Source organism: Ovis aries, chromosome 3 (assembly GCF_016772045.2).
Source record: "Ovis aries strain OAR_USU_Benz2616 breed Rambouillet chromosome 3, ARS-UI_Ramb_v3.0, whole genome shotgun sequence".
In the NCBI taxonomy this organism is placed as follows: domain Eukaryota; kingdom Metazoa; phylum Chordata; class Mammalia; order Artiodactyla; family Bovidae; genus Ovis; species Ovis aries.
Window position 1 is genome coordinate 163,947,479 of NC_056056.1, and position 20,259 is coordinate 163,967,737.

Consider the following 20,259-nt stretch of genomic DNA (forward strand, 5'->3'; position numbering starts at 1 on the left):
GGCTTCTGACTGCACTTTAATCACAAAAGTCCTTTGTGTGACTCAAAGCTAGACAAGAATGGATGACTGAAGGCAAATAAGTGTAGATTTCACCACATTATTTCTGTACACCTCACATTAGTATTTCACAAAAATTATGTGAGAATGTTCTCCTTAGTAACCAATGCCTATTAATTTCCAGTCACCTCTCCTTTTTTGAAGTTTTTAATTTTTATTTATTTACTTTTTAACTTTTTATTTTTACTTCATTTTACTTTATAATACTGTATTGGTTTTGCCATACATTGACATGAATCCACCATGGGTGTACATGCGATCCCAAACATGAACCTCCCTCCCCACAACAACCCTCCGGTCACCTCTCCTTTTAAGAAATTTTAAAGAAACAAATTTCAGTTTTATGGTTCCACTCTATCAGTAGCAAAAAATGTTCATGTATTCTGAAAAGATCCTGATGCTCGGAAAGATTGAGGGCAGGAGGAAAAGGATACAACAGAGGATGAGAAGGTTGGATGGCATCGCCGACTTAATGGACATGAGTTTGGTTGAACTCCAGGAGTTGGTGATGGACAGGGAGGCCTGGCGTGCTATCGTTCAAGGGGTTGCAGAGTCAGACACGACCGAGTGACTGAACTGAACCAAACTGAATTATGGTTAACTGAGAAGATGGAAAGACTGTGGAAACTGATTGGAACTCTGTCCAGTTTGAGAAATTGAGATTTTGGCCTTTTCAAACAGGGAGACAGGTTTCCTCCTAAAATTTACAAGAACAGGATTAGTTATATCTGCTGAGTCCACCACAGATGTGGAGGGAAAAACAGACTAAACAAACTCAAGGTTCCATTGGGAGCCCAGGTTCAAAAGTCGCTAATTAATCTAAAGGGTATTGAACTTGAAGAAATTCTTTGAAATAGAAGTTTTCATCATACATCAGTGGGAGGTGAGTCTTTGGAGAAAGGAAGATGCAACAACAGGTCATCTGCAAAACAAAAAGAATCAGATGAAAAGTCAAAAGACTTGATTCACTCCACATGGCCTAGAGATAGTTCAGATGAATTTAGGAGAGAAGCTGCTCAGAATTCCCTGAGGGAAGCCAGACTGATTTATTTATGGTTTCCCTGGTGACTCAGAAGGGAAAGAATCCACCTGTCAATGCAGGAGACACAGGAGACTCTGTGTTTGATCCCTGAGTTGGGAAGGTCTCCTGGAGAAAGAAATGCAACCCACTCTAGTATTCTTGCCTGGGAAAGCCCATGGATGGAGGAGCCTGGTGGGCTATAGTCCCTGGGGTTGCAAAGAGTCAGATACGACTGAGCGACTAACACTTTCATAGTTGATTTACAATGTTGTGTTAGTTTCTGCTGTACAGCAAAGTGACTCAGTTATATACCTACATATATCCACTCTTTTTTAGATTCTTTTCCCATATAGGTCATTATAGAATTTTGAGTAGAGTTTCCTGTGTTATACAGTAGGTCCTTATTAGTTATCTATTTTATGTATATAGTAAGGTATATATGTCAATCACAATCTCCCAATTTAGCCCTACTCTTTTTTCACCCTGGTAGAGCCATATGTTTGTTTTCTACTTCTGAGATCTAGAGTACAAACTAGTGGTTACCAGTAAGGAGAGGGAAAGGGAAAAGAAAGGTTATTATGGGATTAAATGAAAGCATATGTGTGGAATTTTTGAAAATTGTAAAGCACTATGCAATTTAAAGAATCTTTCATTCAATAAAAAAGGATGAATTTTATGGTTTGTGAATTATGTATCAATAAAGCTGTTATTTTTTATTTATTAAAATTCTTTTTATTGAGGTATAGTTGATTTACAATTTTATGTTAGAAGCAATTATTTTTCAAAAGTGGATGGATCTTCTAGACTGAAGAAACTGCATTGCAGAAACTTGCTGCATGATCTCATGTGACTGAACAGAAAGCCTGAAATATTAGAAAAGGACAGTGAGAAAGAATTTTTACACTGGATGAAGTCCTAGAGTGCTATCTTAAGAAGATTTGACTAAAATCTGTCCTCAAGGAGGCACTGAAGAATTTTTTTAAGGAATGTGAAAAGCTCAAATACATTTATGGAAGATTATTCTGGAAAAAGTAGGAATGTAGATTTAAGAAGTAAGAATCTTGAAAGAAGGTGGAAAGACCAATTTGGAGAAATGATCAAAAAGCACAATGCTGATTCTCCATGTTAATTGCCTATTTGTGTCAAGGGCAGTATAATTCCAGTCATCCAGACTGAAACTCTATAAGAAACTTATACTTTGCTTTCACCTAGTATTAATGCCAGCAAAGATCATTAATTATTTCTAATTTTTATATTTGCCTGAAACATTTTGCCCAGGTAGAAAGATTAACCCAAAGAGTTTTAAAAGATAGACTCATATATTTGTTGATCCAGTTTTCTTAAAGAAATATTCTCTGCTTACTTTTCCACTTTTCTAATCTTTTCTGAGTCTAAGGTGGGTTCTATCCCCTTATTGATCCTGCCAGAATAGAAAGTAGTATTGTGCTTCCATCATATACACAGACTGTAGATCCAGACATGCATGCTCAGTTGCTCAGTCATGTCTGAGTCTTGTGATCCCATGGACTGTAGCCCGCCAGGCTCCTCTGTCCATGGGATTTCCCATGCAAAAATACTGGAGTGGGTTGCCATTTCTTGCTCCAGGGGAGCTTCCCATCCCAGGAATCAAAGCTGCATCTCTTGTGTCTCCTGCATTGTGTTCTTTACTATTGCACTATCATTAACTTTTTAAAAAAATTTTATTTTTACATTATTTTGCTTTACAATACTATATTGGTTTTGCCATACATTGGCATGAATCAGCCACGGGTGTACATGAGTTCCCAGTCCTGAACCCCCCTCCCACCCCATATCATCTCTCTGGATCATCCCCGTGCACCAGCCCCAAGCATCCTGTATCCTGTATCGAACATAGACTGGCGATTCGTTTCTTACATGATAGTATACATGTTTCAGTGCCATTCTCCCAAATCATCCCTCCCTCTCCCTCTCCCACAGAGTCTAAAAGTCTGTTCTATACATCTGTGTCTCTTTTGCTATCTCGCATAGAGGGTTATCATTACCATCTTTCTAAATTCCATATATATGTGTTAGTATACTGTATTGGTGTTTTTCTTTCTGGCTTACTTCACTCTGTATAATCAGCTCCAGTTTCATCCACCTCATTAGAACTGATTCAAATGTACTCTTTTTAATGGCTGAGTAATACTCCATTGTGTATATGTACCACAGCTTTCTTATCCATTCATCTGCTGATGGACATCTAGGTTGTTTCCATGTCCTGGCTATTATAAACAGTGCTGCGATGAACATTGGGGTACACATGTCTCTTTCAATTTTGGTTTCCTCAGTGTGTATGCCCAGAAGTGGGATTGCTGGGTCATAAGGCAGTTCTATTTGCAATTTTTTAAGGAATCTCCACACTGTTCTCCATAGTGGCTGTACTAGTTTGCATTCCCACCAACAGTGTAAGAAGGTTCCCTTTTCTCCACACCCTCTCTAGCATTTATTGCTTGTAGACTTTTGTTTGTTGTTGTTGTTTTTTTTTTTTTTTTGCTTGTAGACTTTTGGATTGCAGCCATTCTGACTGGTGTGAAATGGTACCTCATTGTGGTCTTGATTTGCATTTCTCTGATAATGAGTGATGTTGAGCATCTTTTCATGTGTTTGTTAGCCATCTGTATGTCTTCTTTGAAGAAATGTCTGTTTAGTGCTTTGGCCCATTTTTTGATTGGGTCGGTTATTTTTCTGGAATTGAGCTGCATAAGTTGCTTGTATATTTTTGAGATTAGTTGTTTGTCAGTTGCTTGATTTGCTATTATTTTCTCCCATTCAGAAGCCTGTCTTTTCACCTTGCTTATAGTTTCTTTTGTTGTGCAGAAGCTTTTAATTTTAATTAGATCCCATTAACTCTCTAGAATGCAGGAATAGAAGGAACATACCTCAACATAATAAAAGCTATATATGACAAACCCACAGCAAACATTATCCTCAATGGTGAAAAATTGAAAGCATTTCCCCTAAAGTCAGGAACAAGACAAGGGTGCCCACTTTCACCACTACTATTCAACATAGTTCTGGAAGTTTTGGCCACAGCAATCAGAGCAGAAAAAGAAATAAAAGGAATCCACATTGGAAAAGAAGAAGTAAAACTCTCACTGTTTGCAGATGACATGATGCTCTACATAGAAAACCCTAAAGACTCCACCAGAAAATTACTAGAGCTAATCAATGAATATAGTAAAGTTGCAGGATATAAAATCAACACACAGAAATCCCTTGCATTCCTATACACTAATAATGAGAAAGTAGAAAAAGAAATTAAGGAAACAATTCCATTCACCATTGCAATGAAAAGAATAAAATACTTAGGAACATACCTGCCTAAAGAAACTAAAGATCTATATATAGAGAACTATAAAACACTGGTGAAAGAAATCAAAGAGGACACTAATAAATGGAGAAATATACCATGTTCATGGATCGGAAGAATCAATATAGTGAAAATGAGTATACTGCCCAAAGCAATCTACAGATTCAATGCAATCCCTATCAAGCTACCAACGGTATTTTTCACAGAGCTAGAACAAATAATTTCACAATTTGTATGGAAATACAAAAAACCTCGAATAGCCAAAGCAATCTTGAGAAAGAAGAATGGAACTGGAGGAATCAACCTGCCTGACTTCAGGCTCTACTACAAAGCCACAGTCATCAAGACAGTATGGTACTGGCACAAAGACAGAAATATAGATCAATGGAACAAAATAGAAAGCCCAGAGATAAATCCACACACCTATGGACACCTTATCTTTGACAAAGGAGGCAAGAATATACAGTGGATTAAAGCACCTCTTTAACAAGTGGTGCTGGGAAAACGGGTCAACCACTTGTAAAGGAATGAAACTAGATCACTTTCTAACACCATACACAAAAATAAACTCAAAGTGGATTAAAGATGTAAACATAAGACCAGAAACTATAAAACTCCTAGAGGAGAATATAGGCAAAACACTCTCCGACATAAATCACAGCAGGATCCTCTATGATCCACCTTCCAGAATACTGGAAATATCATTAACTTTTTAGAGGTTTTGCAATGGCACCCCACTCCAGTACTCTTGCCTGGAAAATCCCATGGATGGAGGAGCCTGGAAGGCTGTAGTCCATGGGGCCGCTGAGGGTCGGACGTGACTGAGCAACTTCATTTTCACACATTGGAGGAAATAGCAACCCACTCCAGTGTTCTTGCCTGGAGAATCTCAGGGTCAGGGAAACATGGTAGGCTGCCATCTATGGGGTTGCACAGAGTCAGACACGACTGGAGCAACTTAGCAGCAGCAGCAGCAGCAGCAGCAAACATCCAAAGTAACATATATTTTCTCTCTTCAGAACAGCCACATTGGGATCAATTGTGTTGAGAAACAATACATTCCTTGGGGATCCTGGTCCTGAGGGACTAATAAAGACATTTTGTTGCCATCTCCAAGAACAAAGTTAAGTAGATGTTTAAGAGAAGTCATTCCAGAGAGATTGGTAAGAAAGTTGCAATGAGAGCAACAAACACAGGTCATCAGGAGACTAAGGAGAAGAATGAGAGAGAACAATGTTGTTGGGAGGCATCCTTGCATTGAGTGGCTGGCAAAACACATCTTTATGTCTTCATTCAAATCCATCACTTAAGTAACCATGGATTTTTCTCAGCATGGAGAAATAGTTGCTATTTAACTTGAGGATTTATATTCATTTTTTAATAAAATTTTTAAGAACTTTTCTTTTAAAAGAACATTTTAGATTTACAGAAAAATGGAGAAGGTAGTGGGCTTCCCAGGTGGCACTAGTGGTAAGAACCTGCCTGCCAATGCAGGAGATGTAAGAAACACGGGTTTGATCTCTGGGTTGGGAAGAGCCCCTGGAGAAGGATGTGGCAACCAACTCCAGTATTCTTTCCTGGAGAATCCCATGGAGAGAGGAGCATGGAGGGCTACAGTCCATAGGGTTGCCAAGAGTCAGACACGACTGAGCTCCCACAGAGTGGATAGTAAGGGTGATTCCTGTATACCATATACCCAAATTATCCTTTTAAAATCTTACATTAGGATGATGCATTTGTTACCATTAATGAACTAGTGAAATAGTGAAAGTGAAAGTCTCTAAGTCGTTTCTAGCTCTTTGTGATTCCCCATACTGTCCATGGAATTCTCCAGGCTAGAATACTGAAGTGGGTAGCCTTTCTTTTTTTCATGTGATCTTCCCAACCCAGGGATTGAACCCAGGTCTGCCACATTGCAGGTGGATTCTTTCTCAGCTGAGCTACAAGAGAAGCCCAAGAATACTGGAGCGGGTAGCCTATCTCTTCTCCAGGGGATCTTCCCAACTCAGGGATCGAATCCAGCTCTCCTGCATTGCAGGTGGATTTTTTTTTAACCAGCTGAACCACAGGGAAGCAGTTTAGGGCTATAATGAATAAAGTTATTATAAGAAAAGTAATAGTTACTCAGTCGTGTCCAGCTCTTTGCGACCCCATGAACTGCAGCCTGCCAGACTCCACTGTTCTTGGAATTCTTCAGGCAAGACTGCTAGAGTGGGTAACCATTCCCTTCTCCAGGGGATCTTCCCAACCCAGGGATCAAACCCAGGTCTCCTACTTTGCAGGAGGATTGTTTACCAACTGAACTATCAGGGAAGCCTAATGAACTAGTCCTGATACATTATTATTAAATAAAGCCCACAGTTTATTCATCTTTCCTTAGCTTACACAGGTTTTTTTGTTTTTTTGTTTTTTTTTTTCTTTCCTTCCTATTCCATGACCTCATCTAGGACACTATGTTACATTCAGTCATCAGATCTCCTTAGGCTCCTCTCACCTGTGACAGTTTCTCAGACTTTCTTATATTTGAAGACTTTGGCAGCTTTGAGGATTGCTGGTTAGATATTTTATTAATATAAGATGCCCCACTATTGGAAGTCTGACAATATTGGGAAGAAGACCACAGAGGTAAAGTGGCATTTTTTTTCACATGCTGTCAAGGATACATACCATCAACATGATTTATGATGCCGATCTGGATCATCTGACTGATGTAGTGTTTGTCAGTTTCTCCTGTATAAAAGGAGTATCTATATAAATTATTTGGGATACTTCTGCACAATACTTATCCCTCCTTTGTTAATTTATTCCATCATTTATTTGTATCAGTATGGACTCTTGCTGTTTTAGAAATTTTCAATGGAAAAAGAAGAAAGGTCTTGGAGAATAGAGTCCTATTTTCCCTGAATATATTTTTTAATATCTCAATAAAGATTTTATTCAAAAAATATAGTTTCTTTTTTTTGTAATTTGACTTTTTTAATCTAATATTTTATTTTATTTTATTTTTACTTTACAATACTGTATTGGTTTTGCCATACATTGACTTGAACCCACCATGGGTGTACATGCATTCCCAAACATAAACTCCCCTCCCACCTCCCTCCCCATAACATCTCTCTGGGTCATCACCGTGCACCAGCCCCAAGCATGCTGTATCCTGCGTCGGACATAGACTGGTGATTCGATTCTTACATGATAGCATACATGTTTCAATGCTATTCTCCCAAATCATCCCATCCTCTCCCTCTCCCTCTGAGTCCAAAAGTCCATTATACACATCTGTGTCTTTTTTATCGTCTCTCATACAGGGTCGTCATTGCCATCTTTCTAAATTCCATATATATGTGTTAGTATACTGTATTGGTGTTTTTCTTTCTGGCTTACTTCACTGTGTATAATCGGCTCCAGTTTCATCCATCTCATCAGAACTGATTCAAATGTATTCTTTCTAATAGCTGAGTAATACTCCATTGTGTATATGTACCACAGCTTTCTTATCCATTCATCTGCTGATGGACATCTAGGTTGTTTCCATGTCCTGGCTATTATAAACAGTGCTGCGATGAACATTGGGGTACATGTGTCTCTTTCAATTCTGGTTTCCCTGGTGTGTATGCCCAGAAGTGGGATTGCTGGGTCATAAGGCAGTTCTATTTGCAATTTTTAAGGAATCTCCACACTGTTCTCCATAGTGGCTGTACTAGTTTGCATTCCCACCAACAGTGTAGGAGGGTTCCCTTTTCTCCACACCCTCTCTAGCATTTATTGCTTGTAGATTTTTGGATCACAGCCATTCTGACTGGTGTGAAGTGGTACTCATTGTGGTTTGACTTGCATTTCTCTAATAATGAGTGATGTTGAGCATCTTTTCGTGTGTTTGTTAGCCATCCGTATGTCTTCTTTGGAGAAATGTTTATTTAGTTCTTTTGCCCATTTTTTGATTGGGTCGTTTTGAGTATTTTTGAAGTATAGAAGAAGCTTGCACTCATGCTATGGCCATTATCATGTAAAGAACAATTAAAAATATTATCAAAATAAAAAGTACATTTGAGCAATGAGATGATGGTTAATAAACATAGATAATAGTGTGAAAGCATAAAATTTTATTTTCACAAGTGCAGAACTACAAAGACTGTCCTTACCATTTAATAGAAAGAATTTTAATCATTTGGTCCAAGGTCCTTGTGTAACTGTTACTTGTTTTACCACTTCTATCTTCTGTAAGTCTATCATTTTTTTTCACACTATACCTGGATTTTATTTCAGTAGTCTAGGATAAGCAACAAAACACTCCTTAGAATGTCCTTCCCAAATCATGAACTTTTCGATGTTTTGATCAACCCTTCTAATTTCTAACTTTCTGCTTAAATCAAAACATGTATAATATCATATATGAAACGAATCACCAGTCCAGGTTCGATACATGATACTGGATGCTTGGGGCTGGTGCACTGAGACGACCCAGACGGATGGTATGGGGAGGGAGGAGGGAGGGGGATTCAGGATGGGGAACACGTGTATACCTGTGGCGGATTCATGTTGCTATATGGCAAAACCAATATAATATTGTAAAGTAATTAACCTTCAATTAAAATAAACAAATTTATATTTAAAAAAGAGATAATAAAAGTTTGGATACTGGAGAACTTAATTAACTAAGATTTACTTATTTTATTCCTAAATTCAGGGCTTGTTCTTCTTGGGTCTATGTCTAAGCACCATTGATGGTAGTGTCAGTAGAAGTCTTCAGCATTTGGAAGTCTTTTTCTTTCTCTTCTGTAATCATATATTTCAGGATGTAGCACAGCCAAATAATTTTCAGAAAGGCCAGCAGAAATATTTTTGTATGTAAATTGATTTAAAAGAAGGAATATAATTATCTTCACTGATTTGGAATTTGCTCTATTAATACTGTTTACTCATTCTTGAAAAATAAACATTTTAAAATGAGAAAGAGAGCTTTACTATTTTAAAGATCATTTTTAAAGCTTTGGTAAAGAATCTTTAATGACTAATGACTCTTGTACAGTTGAACACTAGATACTGGAAGTATCTTCCCAGTGAGTTTTAGATACTGAAGTCTTCCCAATGAGTGAGAAATGCTCTCTGGGCATTTATATTCTGTGTCATGAGATAGCCATATGATCAGAAATATAATTTTATTTATTTAAATTTCTTTTTATGACATGGGTTATTTTGGGGAATCTGGTCTCTGGAACATGCATTAATTGAAGAAACCATACTGAATGAAATAAGCTTGAAGGAAAGAAGAAAAAGCTTTATTTTCAGTTTTGTATGATAAGAGAAAAATCTTCCTGGGGTAGGATTAGCTTGATGAATCTACAGAATATAAAGAAACCATTTATTTGGCAAATTCACAATTGTTACTTTTGAGTTATTAAGATTTAAATTTATTTTACCTTGGTCTCAAAAACACTAATAGCCTCTTACTTCTTTGTGAGAAATACAACTTGTTTTACTGTGTCTTTAAAGGCCTCTTTCACTTGTTTGTTTCTAAGTGTGTAGATGAATGGATTAAGCAAAGGGGCAACTGAAGTTGTGAGCACAGACACCACTTTGTTGATGGCCACTCCTTCCTTTGCTGAAGGCTTGATGTAGATGAAGATGCAGCTGCCATAGGTGATGGAAACCACAATAATGTGGGAAGAACAGGTGGAAAAAGCCTTTTGCCTTTGTTGGGCAGAAGGGAATCTTAGAATGGTCTTGATGATGTATGTATAGGAGAGGACCACACACAGTAAGGTAAAAATGAGTGTCAGCACAGCAAAACTCAAAGCAATTCTCTCTATTAACACTGTGTCTGAGCAAGTTATCTGTAAAATAGGAGATGTATCACAGCCAAAATGATCAATCACATTCGAGTCACAGAATTCCAGCTGGAGGCCTATGCCAAGAGGTGGAAGGATGATCAACAGGCCAGCCAACCAACAGCAGAGAACGAGGGCAGTGCAGACTCTGTTGTTCATGATAGTGGTGTAGTGCAGGGGTTTACAAATGGCCATGTAGCGGTCATAAGACATGGCTGCAAGGAGAAAAAATTCAGTTGCTGCAAAGAGGACAATAAAAAATAATTGGGTGGCACAAGCATTGTAGGTAACAGTATTATCTCCAGTTGCCATAGAATACAAGAATCTGGGAATACAGACCGTGGTGAATGAGACTTCTAAGAAAGAGAAATTTCGGAGGAAATAATACATGGGCGTTTTAAGATGGGAATCCAAAAGTGTGAGGGTGATGATGGTGAGGTTCCCAGCCACACTCAACATGTAGGTGAGAAACAAAAATACAAAAAGCAGAACTTGTAGTTTTGGGTCATCTGTCAGTCCCAGGAGGATGAATGTTGTTATTGCTGTATGATTTCTCATCACTGCCTCCTGCCAAGTCAAGAGTGAATCCACATGAAGAAACAAATGTCATAAAAACCTAGTATTAGAAGATGAATGAAATATCCTAGCAAGCTAGTTAACATGCACTTTTTCTCTTTTACTTAATAATCAGTTTGTTAACAGTGACTTTGACATCCTACTGAGACATTTATAAGAAATACCTATTATGAATCTTACACCTCTAATTCTCCAAATAGGAAGTATATTTAGGATGTAGCTCAGATGGTAAAGTGCCTGCCTACAATTCGGGAGACCCGGGTTCGATCCCTGGGTCAGGAAGATCCCCTGGAGAAGGAAATGGCAACCCACTCCAGTATTCATGCCTGGAAAATCCCATGCACTGGGGAACCTAGTGGGCTACAGTCCATGGGGTGGCAAAGAGTCGGACATGACTGAACGACTTCACTTTCTTTCTTTCTGGTGGTCCAGTGGTTAAGACTCTGTGCATGCAGGGGTCCTGGGTTTGATCCCTGGTTAGGGATGCCAGCATCCCACATGCCACAATGAAGAGCCCACATGCTGCAACTAAGACCAGGTTAGCCAGATAAATTAATAAACAAATAAACATTAGAAAAAGAAAGTATATTTAAATAGATATTAAGTTAAAAAGCCATAAATCTGACATTCAGCTTCTTAACAATATTGCCTTGTGGCAATATTTGCCCTCATCCTGGAGGACCAGGATGTCATTTTTGAAGTTTTTTGCCCATCCTCTTCTTTCTTTGCTTCTCCACCCTACACCAAAATGCTCCATTTTCAAAACCAAGAAAAATCTATTAGTAGAGTGTTTTAAATCAAAACATGTCTTTAGGGGAATTTTGTGTTCACAGCAAAGTTGAGGGGAAGGTACAACAACCCCCACCAGAGCTGTACATTTGTTATAACTGAGGAACTTGACACGTCACAATCACTCAGAGTCTGTTAGTTTACTTTATGGTTCATTCTTGGTGTTCAATGTCCATGGGCTTGGACAAATATTTAATTGATATTTTATGTTGAACATCTTATTTATTATGCCAAATTTTAACAGCAGCACATTCATTTAAAAGTGCTAGTTCTTATTGCATCATTCTTTTGAAAGAACAACTCAAAGAACATACATCTGAGTTGGTGGGTAAGTAGTATTAACTATATGAGAAATGCTCTATAAGATTTGCTGGTATTTAGGATTTGGGATTGTTAATTCAATTTTTTTTTCAGTTTTATTAAGGTATACTTGGAGAAGGAAATGACAACCCACTCCAGTATTCTTGCTTGGAAAATCCCAAGGACAGAGGAGCCTGGCAGGCTACAGTGCATAGGGTCACAAGAGTTGGACACGACTTAGTGCTCTTTCTTTCTTTCTTTTATGTATAATAAACTGCAATCATTAAAAGATTTGCAGGTCAGTGAGTTTGGAAAAAAATGTATATATCTGTGAAACCACCACCACAACCAAGATACCTCAAGATGAAATGCAAGATACATTGCATTTCCATCATAAAAAATCTCCCTCATTTCCCTTTGCAATTTAATCCATTCCTTTACTCTGGGCCCCCCAAATAATCATTAATTTGCTTTTTGTCAGTATAAATTAGTTTTCAATAATTTTGTATGATTGGAACCACCTTTTAAATCTGGTTTTCACTCAAGATGTTTTTGAGAATCATCTGTATATTTGGCATATATATTCCCTTTCAATTTGCTCAGTCATGGTGGACTTTTGGGTTATTTGCAGTTCAGAACTATAATGAATAAAGTTACTATAATAAAAGTAATAGTCACTCAGTCATATCCAGCTCTTTGCGACCCCATGAATTGCAACCCACCAGGCTCCTCTGTCCATGGAATTCTTCAGGCAAGAATGCTAGAGTGGGTAACCATTCCCTTCTCCAGGGTATCTTCCCAACCCAACGATCAAACCCGGGTCTCCTACTTTGCAGGCAGATTCTTTACCAACCGAGCTACCAGGGAAGCCCAATGAACTGGTACTGATACATTATTATTAAATAAAGTCCAAAGTTTATTCAGATAATCTATACTTACTCATACAAAGAAATAATAAGCATCTATTACATAAAGAGCACAATATCAGAGACTGGTGATTCAACCATTAACTGGATCTCTTCCCTCTAGGAGTTTTCAGGCTACCAGCGGGAGATAACAGTTCACTGTGGTGCATACTCAGTGATGTGGTAACACAGATAAAAGTGAAAATGCATGTTATATTTGGGATGATAACTGCTCCAAGTTTGTTCCTTAGCCCTCAGTTATACTATGTAACTATTCATATTCTTCTATTCTCTTCAGTTTCTTTAGGTTCTTTTCTTTCTACTAAAATTGTCAGCATTATCACTTACCTGAGGTGAGTTATCGAGGTGCATGGCTCAGGGTTCACAGACATGTTTTTGAAACAGAAATCCCTCCCTTAGCTCATGAGGAAAATGGTTTACTGGAGAGATAGTATGTTGTTATTCTGAAGGAACATGAAGTTAGAATTTTCATGCCACAGTCACAACATACTAGAAATGAGTGTTGATTACCTTTTGCATAATTATAATGAACTAAAAACCCACATTTAAAAGTTGACTGAACTCACCCTTTTCATATAGTTAGGGAATATGGAAAAAAAGACTTTCATGACAAATTAAACACTGACAATTTTCTGACAATTTTTATAAGCAGCAGCCTTTGAGGAAACCACAGTCTGAGGAGCACTGAGTTTGTGAGGAGCTTTTATTCACTTCTTTTCCTAATCTCACATTTCACCTGCCTCAGCTCCCAGTCTCACTCTCCATACAGACCTGCACGGATGGACACACACACACACATACACACAAATCCTCTCACAGGCGAATCTGACAATCAACAGAACTTTCCTAGATTTTCATGGCTCCTGATACAAAGATCCCTGTCTCAGTCTCCTTTTCCCTTGTCAACTCTAAAATGACATCTAATCCTAGAGTTCCAAGTTCTTCTGTTAGTTCAAAGGGAAAAGAGATAGTGCAGAGAAAAGGAAGACTTCTCTTGAGTTTTGTTAGGGCATATTTGATCTTTCTGGGTGGGGAGGCAATCTTCTCTGCAAATTCTGTAATAGAACATTTCTTTTATATGTTTAGTGTGCTACCAGTGCACAGGGAACATTTGAGTGAACAACAAAATAGTCCTTGGTGACCTAGTTTCCAAAGTACTAATGAATTGGTGGAAGCTTAATGAACAGTGCAAAAACACACATAGCAATGGGGACAGTGTCCTGAGAGACACTGAGTGTGGTCTGATGTCATCTGAATTCTGTTTTGATTTCTTTGCTGAATCTTAAGATTATTCCTAGAATCTAAAAATTGATTTAGAACTTATATATCTATATATCTTTGACATAAATCTCAGATAAAGTGAAGAAAAAAAACATTCTTACCCTCTTTTTACAGATGAGGAAATTAAGGAGAAGAGAAATGAATAATCAGGATGCCCTATAGTGGTGATGCAAGTTTAGAACAAAAGTTTATCTGAGTACAAAGATCTTGCTTCTTCCTCCATGCTACCCTAGTTGCTGGTTCTGATATTGAAGACTCACTAGCATTTAAATGTCAAACTTGATATTCTAGGGCTACTTGACCTGTATTTCATTTTTTCTTCTTCTACTTATGATTTTTCTGGTAGGCAATGAAACGATCTTTGGTATTTGAAGCAACGGAAAGTTTTTCATTCTAACTATTGGACAAAAAATTGCCTCTTTCCAGGCTATGTCTTTTTTTTTTTAACTTTACAATATTGTCCAGGATATGTTTTTTTTTTTTTTTCGTTTTGCTTTAGCTTATTATTATCCAGATACTGGGAAATGTTGAGGGCAGGAGGAGAATGGGGCAACAGAGGATGAGATAATTGGGTAATGTCATTGACCCAATTGATATGAGTTTGAGCAAACTCTGGGAGACAGTGAAGGACAGGAAAGCCTGGTGTGCTGCAGTCCATAGGGTTGCAAAGAGCTGGACGTGACTGAACAATGAACAACAAATTACTGTCCAGTGACCTTGAGCAAAGCTGTCTGTTTGACTATCTCTGCTGTCATTTCGGGACATTTTCATTCTTGATGCTCATGTCAGATGATGCAGCAGAGGAGTGTTCTTGGTGCCTTTACTGGGGCAGGTATTTCCTCTCCACAGGCCACTCACTACTGCTCCATGGAGTTTTCTCACACTGAATAGGTATGACACATCATACTTTTCCTACTATTGGGAGAGAGTGATTGAAAATGTTCCTTGGCAGAGGAATGAGCTGGGGAGAAAGAAATCTCTCTCTGTATTTATGGTACATTTTGAAAAACATCCTGGTGGACTATGGCAGAGATGGTCTTCCTGATGAATTGTCCCAGTGATCATTAGATGCTGCCCATTTTTGTCTCTTGTTAATTTTTTGGCTTTAAGTCAATTTTTGTCTGATATGAGTATGGCTTGACAACTTTCTTTTGGCTGTCATTTGCCTGGGCCATTCATTCTCCATCCTTTCACTTTGAGCCTTGTGTTTGTTTTTAAAGGTGAACTGTGTCTTTAGGCAGCATGTAGTTGGGTCTCGTTTTTTAATCCATCCAGTCACCCCACATCTTTTGATTGGTGAATTCAATCCATTTTCCTTTAGGATGATCATTGATAGATGAGTACTTGGTGCTGCCAATTTTGTCTTTTATTTTCTGGTTGCTCTATGTCTCCATTTATTTCTTTTCCCTTGTGCTTCTGTCTGCCATTTCGGCTTGGTAGTTTTTCTATGATGTTTCTCTTTTTTATGTTTTGCATCTCTGCTCTAGATTTATGTTTTATTGTTACTATGGGGTTTGTATAAAAAGTCTCAGAGATAAAATAGCTCATTTCTCTACTGATAGCATCTTATCATTATTTAACCTATATGGATTCCACCCTTTCTTCTTCCCTTTTTGTGTTTTGATGGCTTAAATTATCCCTTTGTATATGGTGAGTTTGTTACCAAATTGAAGCAGCTATAGCTATTTTTTCTAATTTCCCTTATGCTATAACAAAGCGGTTAAAAATCTATTCTGATAAAGAGTTTCAATTTTCTGATCCTGTCTTTCTATTTATCACCTTACTGAAAGTTTTGTGTGCTTTTGCCTTTTTGTTTCTTTTTATCATTTTTAAAAATATAAATTTATCTACTTTAATTGGAGGTTAACTACTTTACAATATTGTATTGGTTTTGCGATACATCAACATGAATCTGCCATGGGTATACACATGTTCCCCATCCTGAACCCCCCTCCCTCCTCCCTCCCAGTACCACCCCTCTGGGTCGTCTCAGTGCACCAGCCCCAAGCATACAATATCATGCATCAAACCTGGACTGCCTATTCATTTCATATATGATATTATACATGTTTCAATGCCAATCTCCCTATTATTTCTTTTTTTTAAAAAAAATACGTCTATTTATTATAATTGGAGGCTAATTACTTTACAATATTGTATTGGTTTTGCCATACATGTGTACATGTATGCCACAGGTGTACATGTGTTCCCCATCCTGAACCTCGCTCCCACCTCCCTCCCTGTACCATCCCTCTGGGTCATCCCAGTGCACGAGCCCAGATTATCCTGTATCATGCATCAAACCTGGACTGGTGATTCATTTCACATATGATATTATACATGTTGCAATGCCATTCTTCCAAATCATCCCACCCTCGCCTTCTCCCACAGAGTCCATAAGACTGTTTTATACATCTCTGTCTCTTTTGCTGTCTCGCATACAGGGTTATTGTTATCATCTTTCTAAATTCCATATATATATGCGTTAGTATAGTGTATTGGTGTTTTTCTTTCTGGCTTACTTCACTCTGTATAATCGGCTCCAGTTTTCATCCATCTCATTAGAACTGACTCAAATGTGTTCTTTTTAATGGCTGAATAATACTTCATTGTGTATATGTACCACAGCTTTCTTATCCATTCATCTGCTGATGGACATCTAGGTTGTTTCCATGTCCTGGCTATTATAAACAGTGCTGTGATGAACATTGGGGTACACGTGTCTCTTTCAATTCTGGTTTCCTCTGTGTGTATGCCCAGCAGTGGCAGTTCTATTTCCAGGTTTTTAAGGAATCTCCACACTGTTCTCCATAGTGGCTGTCCTAGTTTGCATTCCCACCAACAGTGTAGGAGGGTTCCCTTTTTTCCCCACCCTCTCCGGCATTTATTGCTTGTAGACTTTTGGATCGCAGCCATTCTGACTGGCATGAAATGGTACTTCATTGTGATTTTGATTTGCATTTCTCTGATAATAAGTGATGTTGAGCATCTTTTCATGTGTTTGTTAGCCATCTGTATGTCTTCTTTGGAGAAATGTCTGTGTAGTTCTTTGGCACATTATTTGATTGGGTCATTTATTTTTCTGGAATTGAGCTATAGGAGTTGCTTGTATATTTTTGAGATAACTTGTTTGTCAGTTGCTTCATTTGCTATTATTTTCTCCTATTCAAAAGGCTGTCTTTTCACTTTGCTTATAGTTTCCTTTGTTGTGCAGAAGCTTTTATATTTAATTAGGTCCCATTTGTTTATGTTTGCTTTTATTTCCAATATTCTGGAAGGTGGGTCATAGAGGATCCTGCTGTGATGTATGTCGGAGAGTGTTTTGCCTATGTTCTCCTCTAGGAGTTTTATAGTTTCTGGTCTTACATTTAGATCTTTAATCCATTTTGAGTTTATTTTTGTGTATGGTGTTAGAAAGTGATCTAGTTTCATTCTTTTACAAGTGTTTGATCAGTTTTTCCACCACCACTTGTTAAAGAGATTGTCTTTTCTCCATTGTATATTCTTGCCTCCTTTGTCGAAGATAAGGTGTCCATAGGTGCATGGGTTTATCTCTGGGCTTTCTATTTTGTTCCATTGATCTATATTTCTGTCTTTGTGCCAGTACCATACTGTCTTGATGACTGTGGCATTGTAGTAGAGCCTGAAGTCAGGCAGGTTGATTCCTCCAGTTCCATTCTTCTTTCTCAAGATTGCTTTGGCTATTCGAGGTTTTTTGTATTTCCATACAAATTGTGAAATTATTTGTTCAAACTCTGTGAGAAATACCATTGGTAGTTTGATAGGGATTTCATTGAATCTATAGATTGCTTTGAGTAGTATACTCATTTTCATTATATTGATTCTTCCAATCCATGAACACAGTAAATTTCTCCGTCTATTAGTGTCCTCTTTGATTTCTTTCACCAGTGTTTTATAGTTTTCTATATATATGTCTTTAGTTTCTTTAGGTATTGCAATGATGAATGAAATTGTTTCCTTAATTTCTCTTTCTGTTTTCTCATTATTAGTGTATAGGAATGCAAGGGATTTCTGTGTGTTGATTTTATATCCTGCAACATTACTATATTCATTGGTTAGCTCTGGTATTTTTCTGGTGGGGTCTTTAGGGTTTTCTTTTTTTTTTTTTTAGTATAGGAATTCTTTTTTTTTTTTTTTACTTTATTTTACTTTACAATACTGTATTGGTCTTGCCATACATTGACATGAATCCACCACGGGTGTACATGCATTCCCAAACATTAACCCCCCTCCCACCTCCCTCCCCATAACATCTCTCTGGGTCATCACCGTGCACCAGCCCCAAGCATGCTGTATCCTGCGTCGGACATAGACTGGCGATTCGATTCTTACATGATAGCATACATGTTTCAATGCCATTCTCCCAAATCATCCCACCCTCTCCCTCTCCCTCTGAGTCCAAAGTCCGTTATACACATCTGTATCTTCTTTGTTGTCTTGCATACAGGGTCGTCATTGCCATCTTTCTAAATTCCATATATATGTGTTAGTATACTGTATTGGTGTTTTTCTTTCTGGCTTACTTCACTGTGTATAATCGGCTCCAGTTTCATCCATCTCATCAGAACTGATTCAAATGTATTCTTTTTAATAGCTGAGTAATACTCCATTGTGTATATGTAACACTGCTTTCTTATCCATTCATCTGCTGATGGACATCTAGGTTGTTTCCATGTCCTGGCTATTATCAACAGTGCTGCGATGAACATTGGGGTACATGTGTCTCTTTCAATTCTGGTTTCCTTGGTGTGTATGCCCAGAAGTGGGATTGCTGGGTCATAAGGCAGTTCTATTTGCAATTTTTTAAGGAATCTCCACACTGTTCTCCATAGTGGCTGTACTAGTTTGCATTCCCACCAACAGTATAGGAGGGTTCCCTTTTCTCCACACCTTCTCCAGCATTTATTGCTTGTAGATTTTTGGATCGCAGACATTCTGACTGGTGTGAAGTGGTACCTCATTGTGGTTTTGACTTGCATTTCTCTAATAATGAGTGACGTTGAGCATCTTTTCATGTGTTTGTTAGCCATCCGTATGTCTTCTTTGGAGAAATGTCTACTTAGTTCTTTGGCCCATTTTTTGATTGGGTCGTTTATTTTTTTTGGAATTGAGCTGCATAAATTGCTTGTATATTTTTGAGATTAGTTGTTTGTCAGTTGCTTCATTTGCTATTATTTTCTCCCATTTAGGAGGCTGTCTTTTCACTTTGCTTATATTTTCCTTTGTTGTGCAGAAGCTTTTAATTTTAATTGGATCCCATTTGTTTAGTTTTGATTTTATTTCCAGAATTCTGGGAGGTGGGTCATAGAGGATCCTGCTGTGATTTATGTCTGAGAGTGTTTTGCCTATATTCTCTTCTAGGAGTTTTATAGTTTCTGGTCTTACTTTAGATCTTTAATCCATTTTGAGTTTATTTTTGTGTGTGGTGTTAGAAAGTGATCTAGTTTCATTCTTTTACAAGTGGTTGACCAGTTTTCCCAGCACCACTTGTTAAAGAGATTGTCTTTAATCCATTGTATATTCTTGCCTCCTTTGTCAAAGATAAGGTGTCCATATGTATGTGGATTTATCTCTGGGCTTTCTATTTTGTTCCATTGATCTATATGTCTGTCTTTGTGCCAGTACCGTACTGTCTTGATGACTGTGGCTTTGTAGTAGAGCCTGAAGTCAGGCAAGTTGATTCCTCCAGTTCCATTCTTCTTTCTCAAGATTGCTTTGGCAATTCGAGGATTTTTGTATTTCCATACAAATCTTGAAATTATTTGTTCTAGTTTTGTGAAAAATATGGCTGGTAGCTTAATAAGGATTGCGTTGAATTTGTAAATTGCTTTGGGTAGTATACTCATTTTTACTATATTGATTCTTCCAATCCATGAACATGGTATATTTCTCCATCTATTAGTGTCCTCTTTGATTTCTTTCATCAGTGTTTTATAGTTTTCTATGTATAGGTCTTTAGTTTCTTTAGGTAGATATATTCCTAAGTATTTTATTCTTTTCATTGCAATGGTGAATGGAATTGTTTCCTTAATTTCTTTTTCTACTTTCTCATTATTCGTGTATAGGAATGCAAAGGATTTCTGTGTGTTGATTTTATATCCTGCAACTTTACTATATTCATTGATT

General features: G+C 37.7%; 1 protein-coding gene across 1 annotated transcript; it reads right to left on the bottom strand.

The window, feature by feature from the left end:
• Nucleotides 1-9,859: 9,859 nt before the first annotated feature.
• Nucleotides 9,860-10,798, bottom strand: LOC101104465 (olfactory receptor 6C2-like). The gene has a single exon (XM_004022808.4). The coding sequence runs from the start codon at nt 10,796-10,798 to the stop codon at nt 9,860-9,862; it is 939 nt and encodes a 312-aa protein (XP_004022857.1).
• Nucleotides 10,799-20,259: the final 9,461 nt, after the last annotated feature.